The sequence below is a fragment of the Gekko japonicus genome, unplaced genomic scaffold (genome assembly GCF_001447785.1).
Source record: "Gekko japonicus isolate JY-2015 unplaced genomic scaffold, Gekko_japonicus_V1.1 scaffold184, whole genome shotgun sequence".
NCBI classification, from domain to species: Eukaryota; Metazoa; Chordata; class Lepidosauria; order Squamata; family Gekkonidae; genus Gekko; species Gekko japonicus.
The window spans coordinates 1,388,515-1,410,237 of NW_015159715.1; the positions used below are offsets into that span (position 1 = coordinate 1,388,515).

The 21,723-nt window shown below is 42.8% G+C and overlaps 1 protein-coding gene across 1 annotated transcript in view; it reads left to right on the forward strand.

Moving 5' to 3' along the window:
* The window catches only part of PDE7B (phosphodiesterase 7B), a 214,377-nt gene extending 192,938 nt beyond the window's left edge, over positions 1 to 21,439 (forward strand). Inside the window, exons 10-14 of the mRNA XM_015411627.1 lie at positions 3,587 to 3,678; positions 5,364 to 5,508; positions 13,061 to 13,157; positions 15,090 to 15,170; positions 20,205 to 21,439. Coding sequence (XP_015267113.1) covers positions 3,587 to 3,678; positions 5,364 to 5,508; positions 13,061 to 13,157; positions 15,090 to 15,170; positions 20,205 to 20,413 — 624 coding nt within the window. The 3' untranslated portion in view covers positions 20,414 to 21,439. The remainder of the gene's footprint in view (positions 1 to 3,586; positions 3,679 to 5,363; positions 5,509 to 13,060; positions 13,158 to 15,089; positions 15,171 to 20,204) is intronic.
* Positions 21,440 to 21,723: the final 284 nt, after the last annotated feature.

The window sequence follows — 21,723 nt, forward strand, 5'->3', positions numbered from 1 at the left end:
ATGAGACACACACACACCCCAAGTCTTTGTGGATCCCTTGCTTGTTAAATCTAAAGGTGTAAAAAGTATGTGATAAGATCAAGTGTGCCCTGACTTCTGTTGTTTTGGGGCTGCTAATGAGGCAGGCATTTTAAATGTTATTTTTGTAACCCATTCTCCCCTAACATTCTTTGATAGTGAGGTTAACCCAGCCTAAGCCCATTGGAATCAATGGCCTTAGACCAGAGATACTTTGCTTAGGACTGATTGCAATGTTAATTTCTCTTTTTTTCTGTTTGAATATGATGTTACCACATAAATGTTAATTTGGTACTTCAGGGCTGATGCCAACAATTAAAAGGACACTATGATGATAAGCTCTCCAACAAGAATCAGTTAATGTCAACAAACAGGAAAACAGCCGCCTGTGTTTTTGTTTTTAATTGCCTGTGAAAGTTAGAGGCAAAGTCTGCACAAGATAGCAAGGCATTCTTCACATTGGCAGGGGATCCCAAGGTTCTTGTCGTCATTGTCTGAGGCTCCCTTGCTGCCCTTATAGCATTAGGGGCTTGAACCAGACCTTTGTACTCAGGGAGGCGAGTTATGGTCATTGGTACACGTTGTTTCCATTTGGAAATTTCAGATTGCGAAAAGTGTTTTCATCAGGTAGAATGAAATGACTGTATCGGACAATTATATTTTCTTATTATGGAATCAAACATACAACTGATCATACTGTACACTTTAGCGGTGGCACCCAGTCTATGAAATAGCTATTTTATTTGTAACCAGCATGTTCACAACTGGACTTCTAAGCTCAATGAACTTTTTTTTGTTGTTAATTTAAACTTGTCTTTGGCTTCTGAATTACACCCACCATGAGCCTTTTAATGCAAATCAAGGTAACTCTTGCGGATTGTGCATGTAATAGTGGGAGATGGATTGCTGCTGTTCTGTGGCCCTGTTCATACGAGGGGTTTTGGTCCGGGAGCGAGACAGAACGGGGGCGGATCAAACAGGCACGATCCCACGGCAACATCTGGGAATTGTTGCCTGCCTGTCTCCGATCCGTCCCTCCCGGCCGAAAACCCGCACCAAAAAGAACCACCTACCTGGGTGGTTCTTCCGATTGAAGCGCCTCAAGCCGGCCATGGGATCGGCCGGCATGTCCTTGTGCCGGCACATCCCGGCCCCCAGCCGAACTGCGCATGCTCGAGCATGCGCAGTTCGGCAGCCTCGCCCTCCCACTCGCCTCTTCCTCCCCAGCATCTGATCGTGCCGGGGAGCAACGGCGCGCGGCTAACAGGATCTGTGGGATCCCGCCGCGGCATTTCTTTTTTGGCGCGGCTTTTAAAAGCCGCGCTTCGCCTCGTGTTTTCCCTGCCGTATGGCAGGGGCCTGTGTTATGTTATGCTGAGGTCTATATATTGACTCATAGGCCACAAACATGCTTTGGAATTGTGTTTTCATGTACAACGGCCCATTTCAAGTAAACTGTTACTCATGGTAAATGTTGTACCTATAACAACATCAGTACAGCTAGATCATAATGAATCTGTATAGTTTTAGGTGTGCTTCCACAGGTGTATTTTACCCAGCTAGCAAGAAGATAGGAAAAAGCCACCTAAGCAAGTTAGTTTGTGCTGCTTTTTAATAAAGAGGAAGGGTTAAGCTCAGTTTCTTACTTTAGATTGATTTATTGTGGCCTTCTAGTGGGATCTTGTCCACTGGCTACTTTCTTTTGAAGTTAGCATCCAATGGGATTCCCAGAATGGGATGCTTCATCCTGCTGAGATTTGGCATACATGTGAGTACGGAGACAGATTCAGGGGGTGCATGATACTTTGTAACACAAGTTACTACACAAAGGCTGAGCCTGGGATGGGGGGGGAGAGATGGACAGAAATACATTTGAAGATCCTTGCCGTCCACAATTTTGCCTGTAACTTTGAAAATGTTAGTTGTATCTGCAAAGGCCATGCAGTTGTCAAACAGTAGCTTGCTTTTACGTCACAGGGTTATACAGTTTCTCTGAGGCATCTATCTCCACCTTATCTAGAAGCCCTGACATTTAGAGAAGTTTTGGGTAAGGCCTCAATGCAAGCTGCATATCGGGTACTTAGCTGTGGCTTGTCAAAATGGATAAGAAGAAGTTGATCAGGTCCTAGGAGTACCTGTCTCACAGCCTTAGCTCTCTTAGCCTGGCTGTTCCTTTATCTTAGGACAGAAGTACAATTTGAACTGTTACACACTTGGTGTTTCTCGGAGGGAAATCGTGAGGAGGGAGTAAAGATGAAGAGACAGAATGCTTTAACGTTGTGAATTGGTTCTGCTGCAGCCCTTTGTGACTAAGAACGCTCACATAGTTCCACTGAAATCAAAGCAGAATATTCAAGTTATACATTATTGCAGAATGGGAACTGCTCATTCATGCTCAGATTCCAGACCATGTTGGTAATATCTGTAAATGTCATTCTGACTGCTGTCATCTAACAGGCTACTAGCTAGTATCTAATATAATCTATATTATTATAATAAATTTCCAGGGTTCTCAGTGACTTTAGGCCGCGGTCAGACATGCCTTTAAATCCAACTCAGCTGCAAATGCCTGATGGCTCTAAAGGGCATGATCAGACAGCAACATCTGGGAAAGGTCCCACAGCCGTCAGCAACCTGTGCTGCCCCGCCATGGAAGCGGAGTTAAAAGACACCAGGGAATGTCCGGTCCTAATGCTTGCTGACGGGCTACAGATGGACTTTCCCCTGTCTAATTACTGAAGCACGCTCTCATGCCGTCGGGATGGTCTGCTCGTTCCATCCTGACTTAGTACCTTCCCCCCCTCACTTAGCAGTATGTGCATAACCGCATACTCCATGGGGAACCCTCAGTACAGAGGTGCAATTCCTCAGTTATGCTCATAGGAAACAAAAGGCAAAAAAAACCCACTTGCCTGAACATGCCATCTGATTGGGCAGTGACGGGCTGAGCTTGCAGCTACCAACTCTTCTTCAAACTTATTCTCAATCAGATATCTAATGGCAAAATCACACACACACCACCTTTCTGTGCGGTCATCAGTCCATGTTGAAACTCAACAGAGGTGCATTTATTAACAGTGCCTTTCTGATTTTCCCTTGTGGATACGAACAGCAGCAGAAGGCCTGTAAAGTAAAGCATCTGTGACTTCACTATCAAAGAATGTTGGGAGAGAATGGCTTACAAAAAGTAAAGTAAGAGTACCTTAAGGACTAGAAGATTTACTGAAGCAAAAACTTTCACAGACCAGAGCCTACTAGTCCATGAAAACTTACGCCACAGTAAATTTCATCATTTTTAAGATGCCATCAGACGCCTTTGTTTGTGCTGTGGGACACTCAGCTACTGTCCTGAATGTTGTGAGCATTATGTATGTTAGCTGAAAGCACAGAGTGCTGTTATATTGTTTAAACCAAGTTCTCCCTGCCCTGTTGCAACCCAAATAGCTGACAGGCAGCATTCCAAGTATCTATGTATGTGCAGCAATTAGCCTGAGGAATCAAATGTTCATTAACCAGTAGCACATGCAACTGAATTTTGTCATAGGCTGTTTATTTCCACCTTTCCCAGAATGTCTCTGTATTAGAAAACCATCACTGGCGATCTACAGTAGGCATGCTTCGAGAGTCCAGGCTACTCGCACATCTGCCAAAGGAAGAGAGGTAAGCTCTGTTTACTGTAAAATGGACTAAAATGGTTATTGGAAGCAAAATCATGGCATATTTAGTGCAAACCAAGGATTGAATGTTGCTTCAGCCTTTTTCCTTGGGTCCATTTGGACAACCCTCTCTAAGGTAGTAAACATATATGCCTGGTAAGACAGCTCACAGCTGAATTATCTTGGTACAGGGCAATATAAAAGGCCCACTATAAAGAAAACAGGCATACAAGTAAGTGGGGCAGCAGCAGAGTCACAATCAAATCATGAATTGTGTTTTGACATGCAGACAAGGTACTTGAGAAAAATTCCAAGAAACTTGGTAGCTGTCTTTGTCTTTCTTAGCCTTCCTAATTTTGGAGAAAAATTCAAAACAAGAATAGTTCCAAAACTAAATCTTCTGCTCTCTGTTGAGCTTCCAGGTTTTTTTTCCTGTCTAGTTACATTGTGGTCCTTTTCCTATCACAAAGCAACTAGATTGCACCCTAATTCAGAATATGACCACTGTGGTCATAAAATTATACTACATCATAAGAGGTGTAGATGGTTCTGCATCAGTACATATTAGCAATTTTTCAAGATTTTAAAACACATCCTGCAAATACCAGCTGTGCCGACAGAAGAAGCAGGAAGGTGATTTTGCCCCATTCCCTGTCTTCATTGCAGGCTTCTGACTTGCGTGGCTGTTAGTCTACATCCAAGTCCCATAACCCCAGGATTCAATTTCCCTGGGTCAGAAGAGACTGCTTGAGTGGAAAACAGGAAAGATCTATAAGCCCCTGAGTTTTCTGCTGATAGATTATTAAGTCCAACTCATTGACTACATGGGGCATATAATTAAACTGCAAATAGGTTATCTCAGAATGATGGGCTGCTCTTCTTGCTTGCCTTTCCCCAAAAATATAAGAATCGATACTTGCATGTACTGTGTTTTACCAAGTGGATATAACAAAAGTATGCCGTGAAATTGCCAGGCGTTTGATAGCCATTCTTTCATAAACATGACTATTATTCAGTCCTGTTCAATGTTTGACTTGGGTGGAAAGAATCAGAGACTGTGAAATAAGGGAACACCCAATAAATCCCATTCCACCACCAACCAGACGTTTCCAGTACAATATGTAATGTGGAGGTTAATTTTCATGGTGTGTTTCACACAGGACCAATGGGATTTTCCCTGCTGTAGTGAGGATGACGATAAGCCTGGTTCCAAGTTTTGGTGGGAAGCAAGGTTACTCTAATCCCTACACCAGTCCTCCTCATTTCCCACCTCCAAAACTGCCATAATGCCCTAAGGAGTTTTCTTTGAAAAAAACCATATACTTTCTATCACTAGGCGCCCCATATCCGCTCCTGAGCCAGTATAAAGAGAGGGAAGAGTAAGTGCTTGGTGTATTCTCACAGGTTGGAAGGAAGCATGTATTGATTCCACCCCAGAGTTCTTCCTTCCTATCTGATATTGACTCCAGGCTTCATTAGGCTGTGGCAGGAGAGGAATGTGTGGAAGAGGCTGTACCAGCTCTACGGTTGTGTAAAACTGGATCTGCTAAATAAAATGAATCATTACAGTAACTGGAGTCATCAAAAACACAAGATGGAGAGCATAACTCTTCAAGACCTTTGGTGATACTGGTATTAAATGATCCCTTAAGAATAGCTTACTGTTTCTTTTTTCTTTTTGAATTGTAGGCATGACATTGAACAGCAGCTGGGCTCTCTGATCTTAGCAACAGACATCAATAGGCAGAATGAATTTCTGACTCGTTTGAAAGCCCATCTCCAAAATCAGGATCTGAGATTAGAAGACGCACCTGATAGGCATTTTATGCTTCAGGTAAATGCAGACTACATAGAACAGAGAACAAAAACTAAGTTCTAAGCTGGATGCTTTTTTGCATTACACCCCAAACACAAATGACATATTGGTTTTTACAGCTTGAGTAACATGCTATATAAAAACTTTCCTAATCATCTGTTTATTGTCCTGGGAATCTAGCGATAAAGGCAAGCACTTGTGAGCAGACTTTTTCAGTATCCTAGCTTGGACAGTCAGTTGCAGCTTCTGGAGCAGGGATGCTACATGCCTATCATCTGGTTTACATAATTTAAGAATTACAATAGTGATCAACATAATAGAACTAAAAAACAGCAAAGAGTTTTGTTGTAGAGTACAAGAAAGGGAGGGAGAGAAGTAAAACTAGTTATGGTTTTGGCCACACACCCCCAAGGCTTAGTTTCCCTAAAACATCATGCTGCTTATAGACAAACATCTTTAGCACTGATAAAGAGGGTCAGTCACTATCTTCATACCAACTCTGATAAACGATCTCCTCGCTTTAGAATTTAATCCTCATCCCTTGTTTTTTCCTCCCTTTGTCTCATTTTTCATTGTTACTTTTCTTTGGGACTCATCCAGTAGGACACTTTGCATTCACGGTGTGCTCTCCAAAAGAGTCCTGTGAGCATTTACAGAGAAACATATGGGGAATTTTTCTGAGCCTCAGTTCAGGAACCAGACTTGGCAGAAAATGAAGATCCTGCTGATGAGGAAGTTGCAGTTCCCATGGAATGATTGCAAACAAATCGAAACTATGAACCTAATTCTGTACCTTTCTGTCAGAGTCTAGCTGTTTTTCAGTCTGTAAGCCTCTGCCCTAAAACAAGGGTCAGTAGGTCAAACCAGATGAGACGTTGGGGGGTTCCATGTGTAAAGCTCCCAAGTGGTTTAAGAAAAAATAGCAGCCATGTAAGGCAAGGAGCTGCAGTGGCTCAAGTGGTTAAGACGCTGAACTGCAGGCTGTGGAAGGTCAGTAGTTCAGCAGTTCGAGACCCAAGTGCCGCAAGACGGAGTGAGCTCCCGTCTCTAGTTCCAGCTCCTGCCAACCTAGCAGTTCGAAAGCAAGAAATTGCAAGTAGATAAATAGGTACCACTTTGGTGGGAAGGTAACAGCGTTCCGTGCGCCTTGGTGTTTAGTCATGCCGGTCACATGACCACGGAAACGTCTTCGGACAGTGCTGGCTCTTCGGCTTTGAAACGGAGATGAAGCACCGCAACCCTAGAGTCGGACTCAACTGGCTTTCGAGCAAGGGAACCTTTACCTTTTAAGGCAAGGGAAAATACATATTCAGCAGGGTTTTTTTGGGGGTGGGGAAGGTTAACTGCTGGACTTTGCTTCCACATAGGGGAAAAAAAGAAGCAAAATTAAAGGTTTTTCTCAGTGAGGAAAGCATTCCTTTTTGTCTGTTTGCTTGTTTTCAGAAGTATGTTTAGAATGGCAAGTTGTGCACCCTGATCATATACAAGTTTTCCTGACGTTCTCCTGGGGAACATCTCTGGTTCAGTGAAAGAGCATCTGTTTTGCAAGCAGACCCAGCTCTCTGAGGTGGCAGGCCCTGCTACGGTGATGAAGTGTCTCAGCTCCAGGGACTCCCTACTTGAACTGGCTGTGGGGGTATTTCAGGCCAGGAAAGCAGTGTGGGAAAAGGTACCTCCTGTCTACCATGGCCCTGATCCAAACTGGGGTCCCACACATCTGCTATTGTACTGTTGCCTGTAACAACATGCAAGCAGCATTTCATATACATTTGGACTCTGGCATCAAAATACAGGGCAGGTAAATGGATCACTAAACTGCACTGATGTAGGCCCAATTCCAAATATATCAGTGAAAACTTATTGCATCAAAATCAAATTTATTTGTAGATTTCACACAAAAAGTTGTGTATAAAGAAGGATTTGTTATGGCAGTGACTGAACAGGTGGGGGAAGGAAGATGAGAATTTCTTTATTCCTTTCTTTCACCAGAATTCAGCTAAGAAATCACCTAAATATATACCCAGGCTTTATGCATTCTAGTTTTCATTATGGGAAAGCAACTGATACTGTATTTTATGGAATATCTACACCATTATGGCAACTGAGGTTCAGGAGAATAACTACTATACAGCAGTTAGTGTGAGCTGGTGTTCCTTTCCACTGACAACATAGCCTCTTAGAAACACTGCCTTTTTAATACACACTTTTCCCCCCCACTCAGCTATCCTATTACTCCACAGACTGAGTTGTATACCAGGAACCATTTTATAGCCTGCAGTAAACTTTATGAACCGTACAGAATTAAATCATAATGCTGGATATTCCTGTGCAACCTTTAATGGCTAATAGTTAACTATGAAAGGGATACAGAACACTCCTATAACAACTTAATTGCAAGCTGTTAGCCCACCAGTACAATGCCAGTGTGATGCATTAAGGATGTAAGGTTTTTCTCTCATTGCGAAGGATTGCCGTGTCTTTAACAGCTGCCAGCCATATAACAGCAGGTGAAGCATTCCATGTAACAAAGAGCTTCACCTGTGAAATTTCTGCTTCTCAAAAAACTTGCTAAAGGCAGAGGAGCCTTGCTGGCATGAGGGGGGGGGGACTTTCAGCTCAGCAGTGCAGACTATTTCCCCCCACCTTTGTTAGCTGTATTCACCAGTCCCTGAATAATTTTTAAACTGCTATGTTCCACTTGCAGAGAAGTAACTATATTAATAAATTGCTTCTTGCTTGGCTGTTCTTCAGAAGGTAATGACAAAACCAAATCTCATTCGAATTACTTGTTCCAGCAGCACTACAGAAATGAACTGGATCTTTGGAATAAGTTTGTGCCATCATTATTAACCTGAAAGGTACCTTTTTTGCTGGTTGGCTGCTTAACTAAAGGAACAAACCTAAAAGATAACCTTCCACTCCAAATAGCTTTTAGCATCAGAAAAAAGCCTGAGTAATAATTTTGTTTCAAATGAAAAATCCATTTGAAAACTACTTAATATATTTGCTAATGTAGAAGAGACAGGAAGAAATGATCACAAAATAGATGTTATTTCTTCAAGAAAATAATACATAGACTTCTCTCTGCTCTGTCTCTAGCCTCTCTCAGCCTGCACTTATTTTTCATTAAATATTAGTAGTTTATGTTCCCATAGTATAACCATGTTTGCATGAGTAATCAAGCAAAACAATGACCTAAAAAGCCCAAATGGTATATATGGCCAGCAAGGCCATTGGTCATCAGTGTTGCAGCCTGAATGTTCGATGGAGTACATTTTAGGGATCATATCACTCCAGTCTTGTTCTGTCTACATTGGTTCCCAGTCAGTTTTCGGGCCCACTTCAAGGTGCTAGTACCTTTACAGCTCTATATAGCTTTGGGGCCAACATACTTTAAGGACCACCTACTCACATATGAACCTACCTGACCACTGCAGTCATCATCAGGGGTCCTTATTTGAGCACCCTCACCACCTGAGGCTAGATGGGTGGCAACCCAAGAAAGGACATTCTCGGTCATTTGTTTCCATTTATTTATTTATTTTCTAGATTATTATTTTTTTAGTTGCTGTTCACCCAGAGGCAACTTGCAGCATTAAAACAACATTAAAACAGATAGCAAATGTAAAATATTAACATTAAAATAAAATATTAAATTATTAAAATATGTGGCTAGCATTATGCCACTAACAAAAACAACACAAGCATGTGGATGACACACCAAAGGCCAACCTAAATTATTCAGCCTTGCACACCCTGTGAAAGCTAAACAAGGTTGGCAGGGCATGGGTGTCATCCAAGAGTACAGTCCACAGGGTAGGGGCCACAACTGAGAAGGCCCTTCCCCTGGTGACAACTAATTGGGCCACACTGGGACCAGACACCTGCAAGAGGCCCCTAGAGAATGACTGAAGGGAACATGGGGAGTTGTAATGGGAGAGGTGGTCCCATAGGTATGAGGCTCCCAGACCATTAAGGGCTTTAAAAGTTAACACCAACCCCTTGAATTGGATCTGGAGACTAATTGAAAGCCAGTGCAGCTGCTGCAAAATTGGAGTAATATGAGATGACCATGATGTTCTAGTCAGCAACCTGGCAGCTGCGTTCTGGACTACCTGAAGTCTCCAAAGCTTTTTCAAAGGTAGCCCCACAGAGATTGAATTATAGTAGTCCAATCTGGATGTGACAGTTGCATAGATTGATGCGGCAAGGTCCGACCCAGACAAATAAGGAGCCAGCGAGTGGGTCTGACGTAGGTGAAAAAATGGCAACTGTGGCATTGTTTATCCAGTGATAGCACAAAATCCAACCATGCCACAAGGCTCTTTACAGTCTACGGCTGTCAGCCTAACACCACTAAGTCTCAGGAGTGACCCTCCAGCTAGCATTTTAGTCTTTTCCAGCCACACGACCTCTGTCTTGGATGGATTTATCTTCAGCCAGCTCCTCCTTAACCATTGGACTATCACATCTAGGCACTGGGATAGTGTCGAGAGCCCTGCTACCAGCTGTTGATTGCATCCAAACCTTCTGATGATCTCAGCAAGAGGGTACATATGTATGCGTGTGTGTGTGGGACTCCACAGTCAGGTCTCATTGGGAAAACCTCTCCTTCCCAATAGCAACCCCCTGAAAGTATCCCTGAAGGAATGAGGAAAACCAACTAAGGGTGGCAGTGCCTCTCACCCCCAGGGAGGCAAGGCAGTCAATCAGGGCCGCATGGTCAACTTGTATTGAAGGCCATTGATACATCCAGAAGGATCAACAATGCCGGCATGCAGTTATCCAGTTGTAAATGGAGATTATCAACCAAAGTGACCAGTGCTGTCTCAGCCCCGAAGCCAGGCCTTGAAGTCCAGTTGAAAAGGGTCAAGGACAGATGTCTCATCCAGGAACACCTGGAGCTGCTCAACCACTGTTCACTCAATTACCTTCCCCAGGAAAGGTAGATTAGACACTGGGAGTAATTGACCAGCTTCTTTTTTATCGAAGGAGGATTTCTTTAGCAAAGGTCTAACAATTGTATCCTTAGGGGAGCTGGGGAAACATCCCTATGAGAGTGACAAATTAATAATCTGTCTCAAAGGTCACACATGGCATGATTTTACCAGCCATGAGGGACAAGGATCCAGGGAGCAGGTAGTTGGCTTCACAGCTGTCATGGCACCAATATGACGCAAGTCCCTCACTAGGGAGATTTATCTGTCATCCTCTAGATTATTTTCTTTCAGCAGGTTTGGTGCTCCCTCACTCACTGTTTCAGTTGTCTGTGTTTTAATTGTTTTATGTATGTACATATTTTTAAAAGCTTGCTTTAATTGTTTTGATTATTTGCAGTCTTAGGTATCCTAAAATATTTTAAATAAAAATAAGTATTCAAAGCACACACCACAACAAAGTGATGCCCACTATTCTTACTTTAAACCCCAGATCTCTGTCCATCTCCTAGGCTTCCTTATAGACTTCTCCTTATAAATATCATCAAAGTGCCAAAACCACAAAGTCAGCAGATGCTAGAATCTATGTTTTCTTAGTTTACTGCCCCCCTGCACTCAATTACCTCATAAAAACTGAGGCATTCTTGAATTTACTGCTTCTGTTATTACCACTACAAAGATAGTATAAACTCTCTTTTTAATTGGAAAACCTGGGCTCTAAAGCAACTCTTGGTGATACAAGAGGAACTTCAGGCATTAATGGGTAGTGAGGTCAGTGCAAACAGTAATGTTGGATGAGGAACATGTTTACCAACATTTTGGGGTGAAGCCAGAATTATTTTGATAACTAGGGAGGCACGCCTAATAGGAAATGTCATCCTACCTGATTATATCAAGTTTTTAGGTTGTTAGCATCATCTAAGAAACAAACAAAATGTATACTGAGATATATTAATGAATACCAAGTAAATGTTATGGTAGAACAGCTGATGATACCAAAAAAGTAGGATTTTTTTGTTAGGCAGAGAGAGCTTTTGACTGAGTTGAATAACCCTTTCATGTGGAAACTTATGGATGGATTTCAATAAAACAATGCATTATACAAGTCGAAGTACAAGTGATATACAAGTCTAAGCACAGAAGCTGTTCCAGATCATTAGGGCATTTACATTAGGACATTAACAGTAAAATATATATAATTAACTACCAGCAGCAACTAGATTCTGTTGTGAGAATCATAGAATGTTGGAAGGGACCTTGCAGGTCATCTAGTCCAACCCCCTGCACTCTGCAGGAGCATAGCTGAAAGATAGCCCTACATACCTACAACATACCCAAAAGATGGTTGTCCAGCCTCCGTTGAAAACGTCCAGCGAAGGAGCATCCACCACCTCCTGAGGCAGACTGTTCCACTGCTCAACCACTCTTACAGTTAGGAAGTTTCTCCTGATATTTAGCCGGTAACGACTCCCTTGTAATTTCCACTCATTAGATCTGGTCTTGCAATCCAGAGCAAGAGAGAATAGATCTGCTCCATCTTCTTCATGACAACCCTTCAAATACTTGAAGACTGCAATCATGTCCCCTCTAAGCCTTCTCTTTCCCAGGCTAAACATACCCAACTCTTTCAGCCTTTCCTCATAAGACTTGGATTCCAACCCTCTCACCATCCTAGTTGCCCTCTTCTGGACACGCTCGAGCTTGTCCACATCCTTGTTAAAATGTGGTGCCCAAAACTGGACACAGTACTCCTGGTGAGGCCTGACCATAGCAGAATAGAGCAGAACTACCACCTCCCGTGGTAGAACAGCTGATGATACCAAAAAAGTAGGATATTTTGTTAGGCAGAGAGAGCTTTTGACTGAGTTGAGACAACAGACTGAGACTGAGGAGAGACAAAAGATGAGGGGAAAAGTGGAAATAAACTCATGTAAGTTGAGGTAAAAACCATTTCCATTAAGTCCAGAAGACAGTTGTAATAAAGGGATTACCCAGTGGAATGACACCCACTGGAAATTTTTAAAAGATGTGTGGGAGAAACTGCTGGTGGCATGACAGTGCCAAAGATGACCTTTATTAGGAATGGAGGATTTACCCTAAGATCAAAGAAAGAGTCTGAATTTCACCCCCAGGAAGCTAATAGGTATCAAGGGTCCTAGGGGACTAGCTGTAGTCTGTTATAGTCTGTTATTTGAATAGGCTGCAAAAGACACCTCAGACAGAAAAGAGGGCTGCACTTACCTGTCACTGTTGTTCATCGAGTGGTCCTCTATGCAGTCCCACAAATTAGGATAAGCGCAGACTATTTCTGTATTATGTAATCATTTTATAGGTACTGACATATCCAACTGCTGTTAACAACTGTGTTTGTTTGAAAAGGTTCTTCTTCAACATTGCTTTTAAACTTGTGGATGTTTATTTTGGTTGTAGTGATTTTTGTCTCCTTTTGCTTTGTATTTGAATTTGTGAAAGAGGCAGTATAAAGAAGATAATGCTTTCATGCAGTGTGGTATTACAGTTCTTGTTTCAAAGAAGGCAATGACAATTCTTCATGCAACATCAAGCTTGCAGTACACAGCGCTGGGAGACCTGTCAGGCTTCACCATTCATACCATGTTGCCCTTTCTTTTCAGATTGCACTCAAGTGTGCAGACATCTGCAATCCTTGCCGGCTCTGGGAGATGAGCAAACAATGGAGTGAACGAGTTTGTGAGGAATTCTATAGGCAAGGTCAGCAGGCTAATAGATTTTCACCTTGTGCTTTGAGACTATATTGTTAGACAGAAGTGGTAATTATTCCCCAACCAACTCTGCCTCCCTGCATGCTCATCTGAAATCTTCATTTTAAAAAACTGACTGAAATATGACCTCACTGAATAAATGGTTGTGATTGAAGAGAAAAAGCAAAATAATACATTCATAACTATTCAACTGCCCTAACTAACCTTGTACAAAGATTCAGGTGGGTAGCTGTGTTGGTCTGAAGCAACAGAAGAAAGTTGGAGTCCGGTGGCACCTTTAAGACCAACAAAGGTTAATTTTGGGAATAAGCTTCAGAAGTGTGCGTGCCCCTGAAGCCTTATACCTCAAATTAAACTTTGATGGTCCTAAAGGTGCCACTGGCCTCAAACTTTGTTCTAACCATGTACAACAATGCTAATAAACCCACATAAGAAGTAGAGGAAAGTGTTGGACTTCCCTTCAAGTAGGTAGAACTCTTAAAAATGTTAACTCCTCCTGTTCCAGTACCAATGACAGCATAAACATACAAAAGCAATCCTTCTGCATTGTATCAGTGGTCCATCTAGTCCAGCATCCTGTTTCATGGTGGCTGATCGGATATCCCAAAAGGCATGGAGACCAAAGCCTCGCCTGGTTGTTGCTCTCACAAAAGGAATGTGTTGATTCTTACCTTTAAAGCCCTAAATTGCTTGAGGCCAGGGTATGTGAAGGCCCACTTCCACCCATATTGTCCAGACTATCTATTAAGATTCTCTTCTGAAGCCTTGCTTCCTGTGCCCCTTTGCCTTCAGAGGTAAGGCTGGTGTTGACCAGAAACAGCTTTTTCAGTGGTGGCACCTTGGAATGCCTTCCTGTATGAGACTTGACTGATGCCCAGCTTACTTTCATTAAGGCACCAGGCTAAAACGTTCCTATTTAGCCAGAGTTTTAACTAAGGTTTTTTTAAATCATTTAAAGGTTGTATGGCCTTTAATAGTGTCAGCTTGTTTTTAGTATCATGTTAATTACTGTGTCTTACTATATTAGTCATAAGCCACTTTGAGGAGACATATACATTTTGTAAATTAATAAATATGCCAAGATAACATCTGAGGGGAGCATAAACCTATTTAGTTCTGAAAGTTAACATCCATTTTCTATTGCCTGCAAACCTCTGCTTGCCTCTACATTGTGAGGAGTAATCTTGAGAGTTCATTTTAATTAAGTCAAAGTAGCGAATTACTGAAATGCATAAGAAGTGCTTTCCAATGGGATGCTAGAAAGCCATGTATTTAGGCATGTCTTATTTATGAATTGCACAGTTCCAATTGGCTCAAAGAGGCATTGCAAGCATATTGCAGCATTTAGTAACAAATCATTTAGGGCAAACACCAATCACAGTGTAAAGCATCAACAGAACATTGGTCATCAGCCTTATAAAACAGTGATATTCAGTGGCTCAGGAGCCACATGTAGCTCTCATACCATCTGTGGATCTTCCAAGCATTGTTCCCCAATGTGGCACTTGCCCCATGTCCCAGGAAAAAGGGCAAAGCTATAGTGCAGTGGGGCTTGTGATTGGTGGTTGGTTCTGACCTTGAAATAGCTATTGCCAGGGGGACCGGAAGGTTGGTAAGCTATGAGCCTCTCTGAGGATAAAAGTAGGGCTCTCTGGGCCATTTCTCCATGACCCATTTGCTCTTCGCTGGGTGCCATGACAGTCTTACTCTCCCACCTGAGCTGTTGTGCCTTACCCTGGGGAGAGAGCAAGAAGACTGTAAAGTTAGCAAAGGGTGCACAAGTTCAACAGAGGAGGGGAGAGACAAGCCTGGTAATTAGAAAGGGTATAGTTGTATACTTGATATATTAATGCATATACACAAAAAGCTCATGCATCTTCAAAATAAGCAGTAAAATTGTTTTTTCCTTTTTTTTTGTTAGGTGACCTGGAGCAGAAATTTGACCTGGAAATAAGTCCTCTTTGTAATCAGCAGAAAGACACAATCCCTAGTATACAAATTGGTTAGTATACTTTTCTCCCATTAGAGTGTCCTTCACTGGATAACACAAAATGCAACATAAACAGATTGTTGATTTAAAAGTATTCCCAATGGAGATTACTTGAACAAAGTCAAATCGGTTTTGCAGACAACCTTACAGACAGTTTTAGTCCACATGTAACAAAGAACTTGAGGACAAAGTAGCCTTTAGTTCCTTTTTCAGTCCCATGATCTGGTGCAATGTCAGATGAATGGGATTCAAGATTTTAAATGCCATGAGTGATATAGGGTGAAAAACTTTCTGATGCTATATTTTTCTGTGGGACATTTTCTGCCCTGCATACGTAAATATAGTCAGTATTACCTATATTTGTCAGCGCTGTTGTGCTGCAAATTGATCATGTTAGATGGGCTAAATGTAGGCTATGAAGAATAGGCAAACTCCAGTGCTTATACATGGTCCAGGCTTGTTCATGGAGTATTTGAATGCTTTTGCTAATATTTAAATTATTTATTTGAATCAAAAAACTTTTCAATTCATATTTTCTTGGAAACCCCACACCACTGAATGCAACTGAAATGAAAACAAGATCTCAGGCATTTCTAAAGCTGGAAACAAACAATTGTTGGAGAGAGGGGCTTCACTTACAAGGCTCACATTTTTTCATTTGTCTCATGGTTACCTCTGTTGAAACAGTTTCACAAGCCTGAGACAGCACAAAAATATGAAAAACCTGTTTAAACAGGTCTAACAAGTGTTTCATAAGACCACTCAGTTCCAGAAGAGTCTCTTTCTTTACACCACAACAAAAACCTGCACAGTAAAACTTGTTTTTACAAAGATATGGATTAAAAATATGGTTATTTGCTAGAAGGCCATTAGCCTGCCTGTTTTCTTCCACCTCTAAACAGTCTCACCTGGTTAGCTGCTTCTGCTTAGCAGTGCATTGAATAGAAAGTATTGAGAACGTTCATCCTACAAGTAACCCCAAAAGATTCCAGACATGTGGAGAGGAATTCTCTTCCCATACCCCAAACTGAGCGTATGCATTTTCTCTACAGGGAGACTGTGGCTGCGATCACACACACTAAATAATCCACTTTCAATCTAATCTACTTTCAAGGCAGTTTCCAACTAGATTTTGCCAGTTCACACAGTAAAATCTAGTTGGAAAGTGCATTGAAACTGGATTATTTAGTGTGTGTGATCGCAGCCTGTATGTAAGTTTCTGCATCCCTATGAGGAAAGGTTAAAGCGCTTAGGGCTCTTTAGCTTGGAGAAACGACGACTGAGGGGTGACATGATTGAGGTTTATAAGATTATGCATGGGATAGAGCAGGTAGGGAAAGAGGTACTTTTCTCCCTTTCTCACAATACAAGAACTCGTGGGCACTCCATGAAATTGCTGAGCGGTCGGGTTAGAATGGATAAAAGGAAGTACTTCTTCACCCAAAGAGTGATTAACACATGGAATTCACTGCCACAGGAAGTGGTGGCGGCTACAAGCATGGACAGCTTCAAAAGGGGGGGGTCAACCGGGGGAGGGCTTCTAATGTCCTGGCCTCACTGGTGGACCTCCTGATGGCACCTGGTATTTCTGGCCACTGTGTGACACAAAGTGTTGGACTGGATGGGCCTTTGGCCTGATCCAACATTGGCGTCTCTTATGTTCATCTGTCACACACACACATTTCTGTAAGAGAGGATGGATGGCCTCCAGTTCTGGACATTTTAAACAAGCAGTAGCACAGTCTCCCTGCATATCTTCCCCTTACACAGTACAGAATGTCTGAAGCCACCCTAAAGGTTCCAGAAGCTGCCATTCTCCTCAGAACTAGGGATGTTGAATACCTGCATGTTCAACACACCACCTGTTTGCCACTTCTAATCCGGAAGCTGATTTATTGACAGGCTGTTCAGATGTGTGCAACCTGTTCATTCCATTCAGCATCAATAGGCTAGCTGCACGGGGGATCTGGAGCTGACTCCCAGGGTTATTGCGACCCAGAAAACTGGGGGGAGGGGGGGAGATAAGCAGCTGACTAAGAGAGCTGGCTTCTGATGTCTCAGACCTGGACACTTTTGCTGCCTCCTAGCCTGTTGCTGGGACACAGCAAAGTGGACTTTGGGGTGGGGGATGGGAACCAGAAGCTGATTTACAGGTGAACAAGGTCAGAAGTGAGTTCTGATTCACTCCCCCTCCCATCCCAAAAATCATCATTTGAATGAAGGCTGAGACACAACAAAGTTAGAGATGTTGTGTTTCAGCCTTTCCGAAACATAGTGTTGGGGGATGGAATTAGAAGCCCAATCCTAGCTCACCTAGAAGAATTTCAGAGTTTGGGGAAGCAGAAACACAGCAAAGTCAGAGATTAGAAACTGAAGGTCTCTAACTTCCCTATATTTCAGCCTTCTCAAAACTCAGCCATTTTTTGTGGGGAGGGGAGACTAGAAGAAGAAGAAGAAGAAGAGATTGGATTTATACCCCGCCCTTCACTACCCAAAGGTGTCTCAGAGCGGCTCACAAACTCCTTTCCCTTCCCCTCCCCACAACAGACACCCTGTGAGGTAGGCGGGGCTGAGAGAGCTCTTGACAGAAACTGCTCTTTTTCTAGAACAGCTCTTATCAGAACTACGGCTTGCCCAAGGTCATCCAGCCAGGTGCAAGTGGAGGAGTGGGGAATCAAACCCGGTTCTCCCAGATTAGAGTCCGTGCACTTAACCACTACACCAAACTGGCTCTCCAGATCAGAACCCCATTCCCACTTGATCCCCTGATTAACTAGGAGTTGGCTTATGATCCCCACCCCACCCAAGCTTCGCTGTGACCCAGCAAGTCTAGCAGCAGCAACATTTCCAGGGCTAAGTGACCTGAAGACGATTCTCAACTGTTTGGAGGATCAGTGGGCAGTCGGCTTCTGCTGCTCCCCCCAGTTGCTGTCTCCTAGCAAGGACTGGACCCAGCAAAGATTCCCGGAAAGGAAATTGGAAGCAGATTCCCAACTTTTGATAGTCCTTCACATTATTCTTTCTGATTTGTTCACTCATAATCTAATTGTGAGGTTTGAACACAATATGTTTGGCTGCCGAAGAGCTTCGCTGGCAAAATTTTCAGCATCCCTACTCAGAACCTCAGTAGGCCATTTGCACTGATCTTTTATGTCTAGCCAGTGAGTTAAAGGACAAAAACTAATGTGTAATTCATCTGCCTGTTAACGTATTGATTTGCTGAACAATCCAGTTTTTAAAAAAAATTAAACATCATCTGTTTTCTGATCATGTGCTTTCCAAGTAAACAGAGCAGTTATAATTTTCAGATATCATGCCAACTGTTCAGAATTAAGAACCTTATTCTTGAAAGAAGAATTTATGCTTTTCTCTGAGCTTTAGGACACATGAAGTTGGCTCAGCTAAAATCAAATGATGATTCTAGTGTCTTGTTTTCCTTTGGGCCATTTAGGCTGACCTTACCCTCAAAGTCAAATTAACAACTTTTCTAATGTATCTTAAATCTGGATAGCAGTGAACAGACACGACAGATGGTTCTGCAAACTCAAAATAACGACGACAACCAGGTTTGCAGAAAAATCTGAAATGTTTAAAACACACACACAACACTGGGATTTTAAAAACTCCAAAAGAATGCCTGTAGCTTTAAGAAACAAATGCTCTCTCAGTGACCATTGTGGCCATTTCTAAGCAACCACAATTGCATAGGGAATCTTTAAACTCTGGTTTCTGTCAGTAAAGGCAGGGGGAGGAGGCAGGGCCCTTTCCAGGGCTGTTTTGGCCTGAGAAAGGACTCATTGGTGCCAGGCCACCTGCAACCTTTCTAGTGCCTGACCAGCATGACTCACCCAGGCGAAGCTACTGTTCAACAGCAGCTACCGTGAGACTCCCATGACACACCCATGCCCAGTAGCCACCACATGCAAGCCAGTGTGGTACAGTAGTTAGAATTTAAGACTAGGATCTAGGTGACCCGGTTTCGAATCCCCACTCTGTTGTGGAAATTGAGTGACCTTGGGCCAATCACACATTCTCCACCTATCCTACCTAACAGAGTTGTTGTGAGAATAAAATGGAGAAGAGAATGATGTAAGCTGCTTTGTGTCCCCATTGTGGAGAAATGTGGGATAAAAATGAAATAATAAATGTAGCTCAACATGCGGACAGGATAAAAAGTAGATGGTTGGTGGGTGTGGAGGAGAGAAAGAAGCAGAAGAATGGGAGAAGATATGGGGTCTGCCAGGACAGAAAGGGGAAACAGTGAGGAGAGGGAAAGTGAGGTACCCCCATAAGTCCATGTAGGTTCACCACCTTGCAGCAGGGCACAGGCCCAGTTGCTGGCAGTGTACAACACAGCCAGTGTTCCTGGGGAGAGGCTTGGAAAGTGAGGTACCCCCATAAGTCCATGCAGGTTCACCACCATGCAACAGGGCACCGGCCCAGTTGCTGGCAGTGTGCAACACAGCCAGTGTTCCTGGGGAGAGGCTGCCAGGGTGAAGGAAGTATGGAAAGGTGGACAGAGCACAGATAAAGGTCAGTTGTCTGGTGTGGGAACGAAGCAGGACATGGTGAGAGGCTATTGCAGCTTTCCACGAAGACTAAATAGTGGGGATAGGGGAAATGTGCTCCTCCTCCACAAGTCCTTGTGGGTCTCTCACTTGTAGATATGCATGGCCCACTCCAAGCTGGTTAAGTCTCTGAACAAGAATATCAGGCCAATCACCAAGACAGACAGTACAGTTGCCTGGTTAAGCTCTGGAAATGCTGCAAAACTGCAAGTCATTTTATTTTGGCCATTTTCTGTTGACTTTACCAACAGAAGAAGTGATGTGGCCAACTTAACAAAAAAATAACTTTAATTTTTTTTAAAAGGCTGGTGCGGAGGTACTTGAGCCCCAGTGCTGCAGTTTGCATATCACCAGACTACAGTGGAATATGGTTTACAGCCATAATTTCAGGCTCTGTACTAGGTTGCTGGCTTAGCAGGAGAGTCCACTTAGTGAGTGATGCAGTTGCTGATATGACTTGCCTCGTGTTTTCCCCCAGGCTTCATGACCTACATTGTGGAGCCACTCTTTGAAGAATGGGCCAACTTTACTGGGAACACTCCCTTATCAGAAAACATGCAGAATCATCTGCGGAGGAACAAGGCCAAGTGGAGGAATTTGCTTCACAAGCAACACAGCAGCACTGACCACTCAGGTCAAGGAACTGAAAATGAAGAACAGACTTTAAATGAAGGAGAAACCCCATAGTGGCAGCTTCCCACTTTGCGCTGTAGTGCCACTGCCTTTCACAACTGTGAACAAAAAATGCTAAGGGCCCGTTGGGCCATCGTTAACCAAGCAGGAAGGGAGGAAAGTAGGGAGGAAAAGAGAAGATGTGGGAGCTCTCCCCAGTAAAGCCCACACTCCTGGGTTTGATGCTAAAGCTGAATCCCACTTCCTCATCTTAAAAGCTGAAGCCATTCATCACTTCTGATCATGAACTGCTTAAATGAGAAGCTTCATTCAGTAGTGCTGAAACTGGGCCAGTAAAGTGGGTGCCAACTACCAAGAGGCTTCAAGGGGACAGGCAAGACCAGTGCACTCTTGGTTATCGGTTTCATTCACTTCAGAGCCATACTGTGACATGGCTCTCTGAATGAAGGCCTGAAGCAGTGTACAGTCTTCAGTCTGGCAGCTGGGCCGCACATCAAAATCACCACCAGCATTGTCAGAACTCAGAGGAAATCTGGCTGCACAGAAGAAAAAGTGTCTCATTTTAAATAATTAAAAGTCTTTTTAATTTTTGTATTTGGTGCACTGGACAAAGAATCTAGGAGCCTTGAACTAAGGTTATTCTGTATACTCAAAGCTTTTTCATGGTAGTGCCCATTTTGTTAATCATTTTATGCCACTTTAGATACGACTGACATTCTTCTCACTGCAAGAACAGTTTTCCTAGCAAATCAAAGGGAAGAGTTGTACAGTCTAAATGTTTCCAGATGTCTCTTTGGACAAGTGTATCCGTGATCCGTTTATATTCGCACATGTACATCTCCTGTATATATAAAGCGCTACTGATTCCCATGCCAAAATACGGAAGTATTATGGGAAAGCTATCTGTATAAACAATGGCACTGTGAACAAAATACTGTTAGTTTTAGTATCTGATGCATTTGTAAATATGTTATAGACTATTAATAGTTTTGTTTGCAGATAAAGGCCTTAACTTTTAGCATCCTTCACTTTCTGACGGTTACCAAACTCCTGTCATTTCAGTGTGGCCTGCTTTCACTTGTCCAGGGTTACATAGGAGTGGTATCTACCAAGGCAATCTTTTGGAAAGCTTCATATGCATTCCTCTCCATTTTTCTTATCTGACGAAGATGCACCTCAACACATTTGCCCAAAGTACAAAAGTGAAATCTAAACTGATGTCCACAGAGATGTTATAAAAGTTAGAAACACAAGGGCAAGGTCCAGGGATAGAATGGTCTTGAATTGGACTTCAAGGTGTTAGTCTTTCCAATGACACAGCAAGTAAAAAATTACATAGATTAACAACTTTTATGGGCATGTGC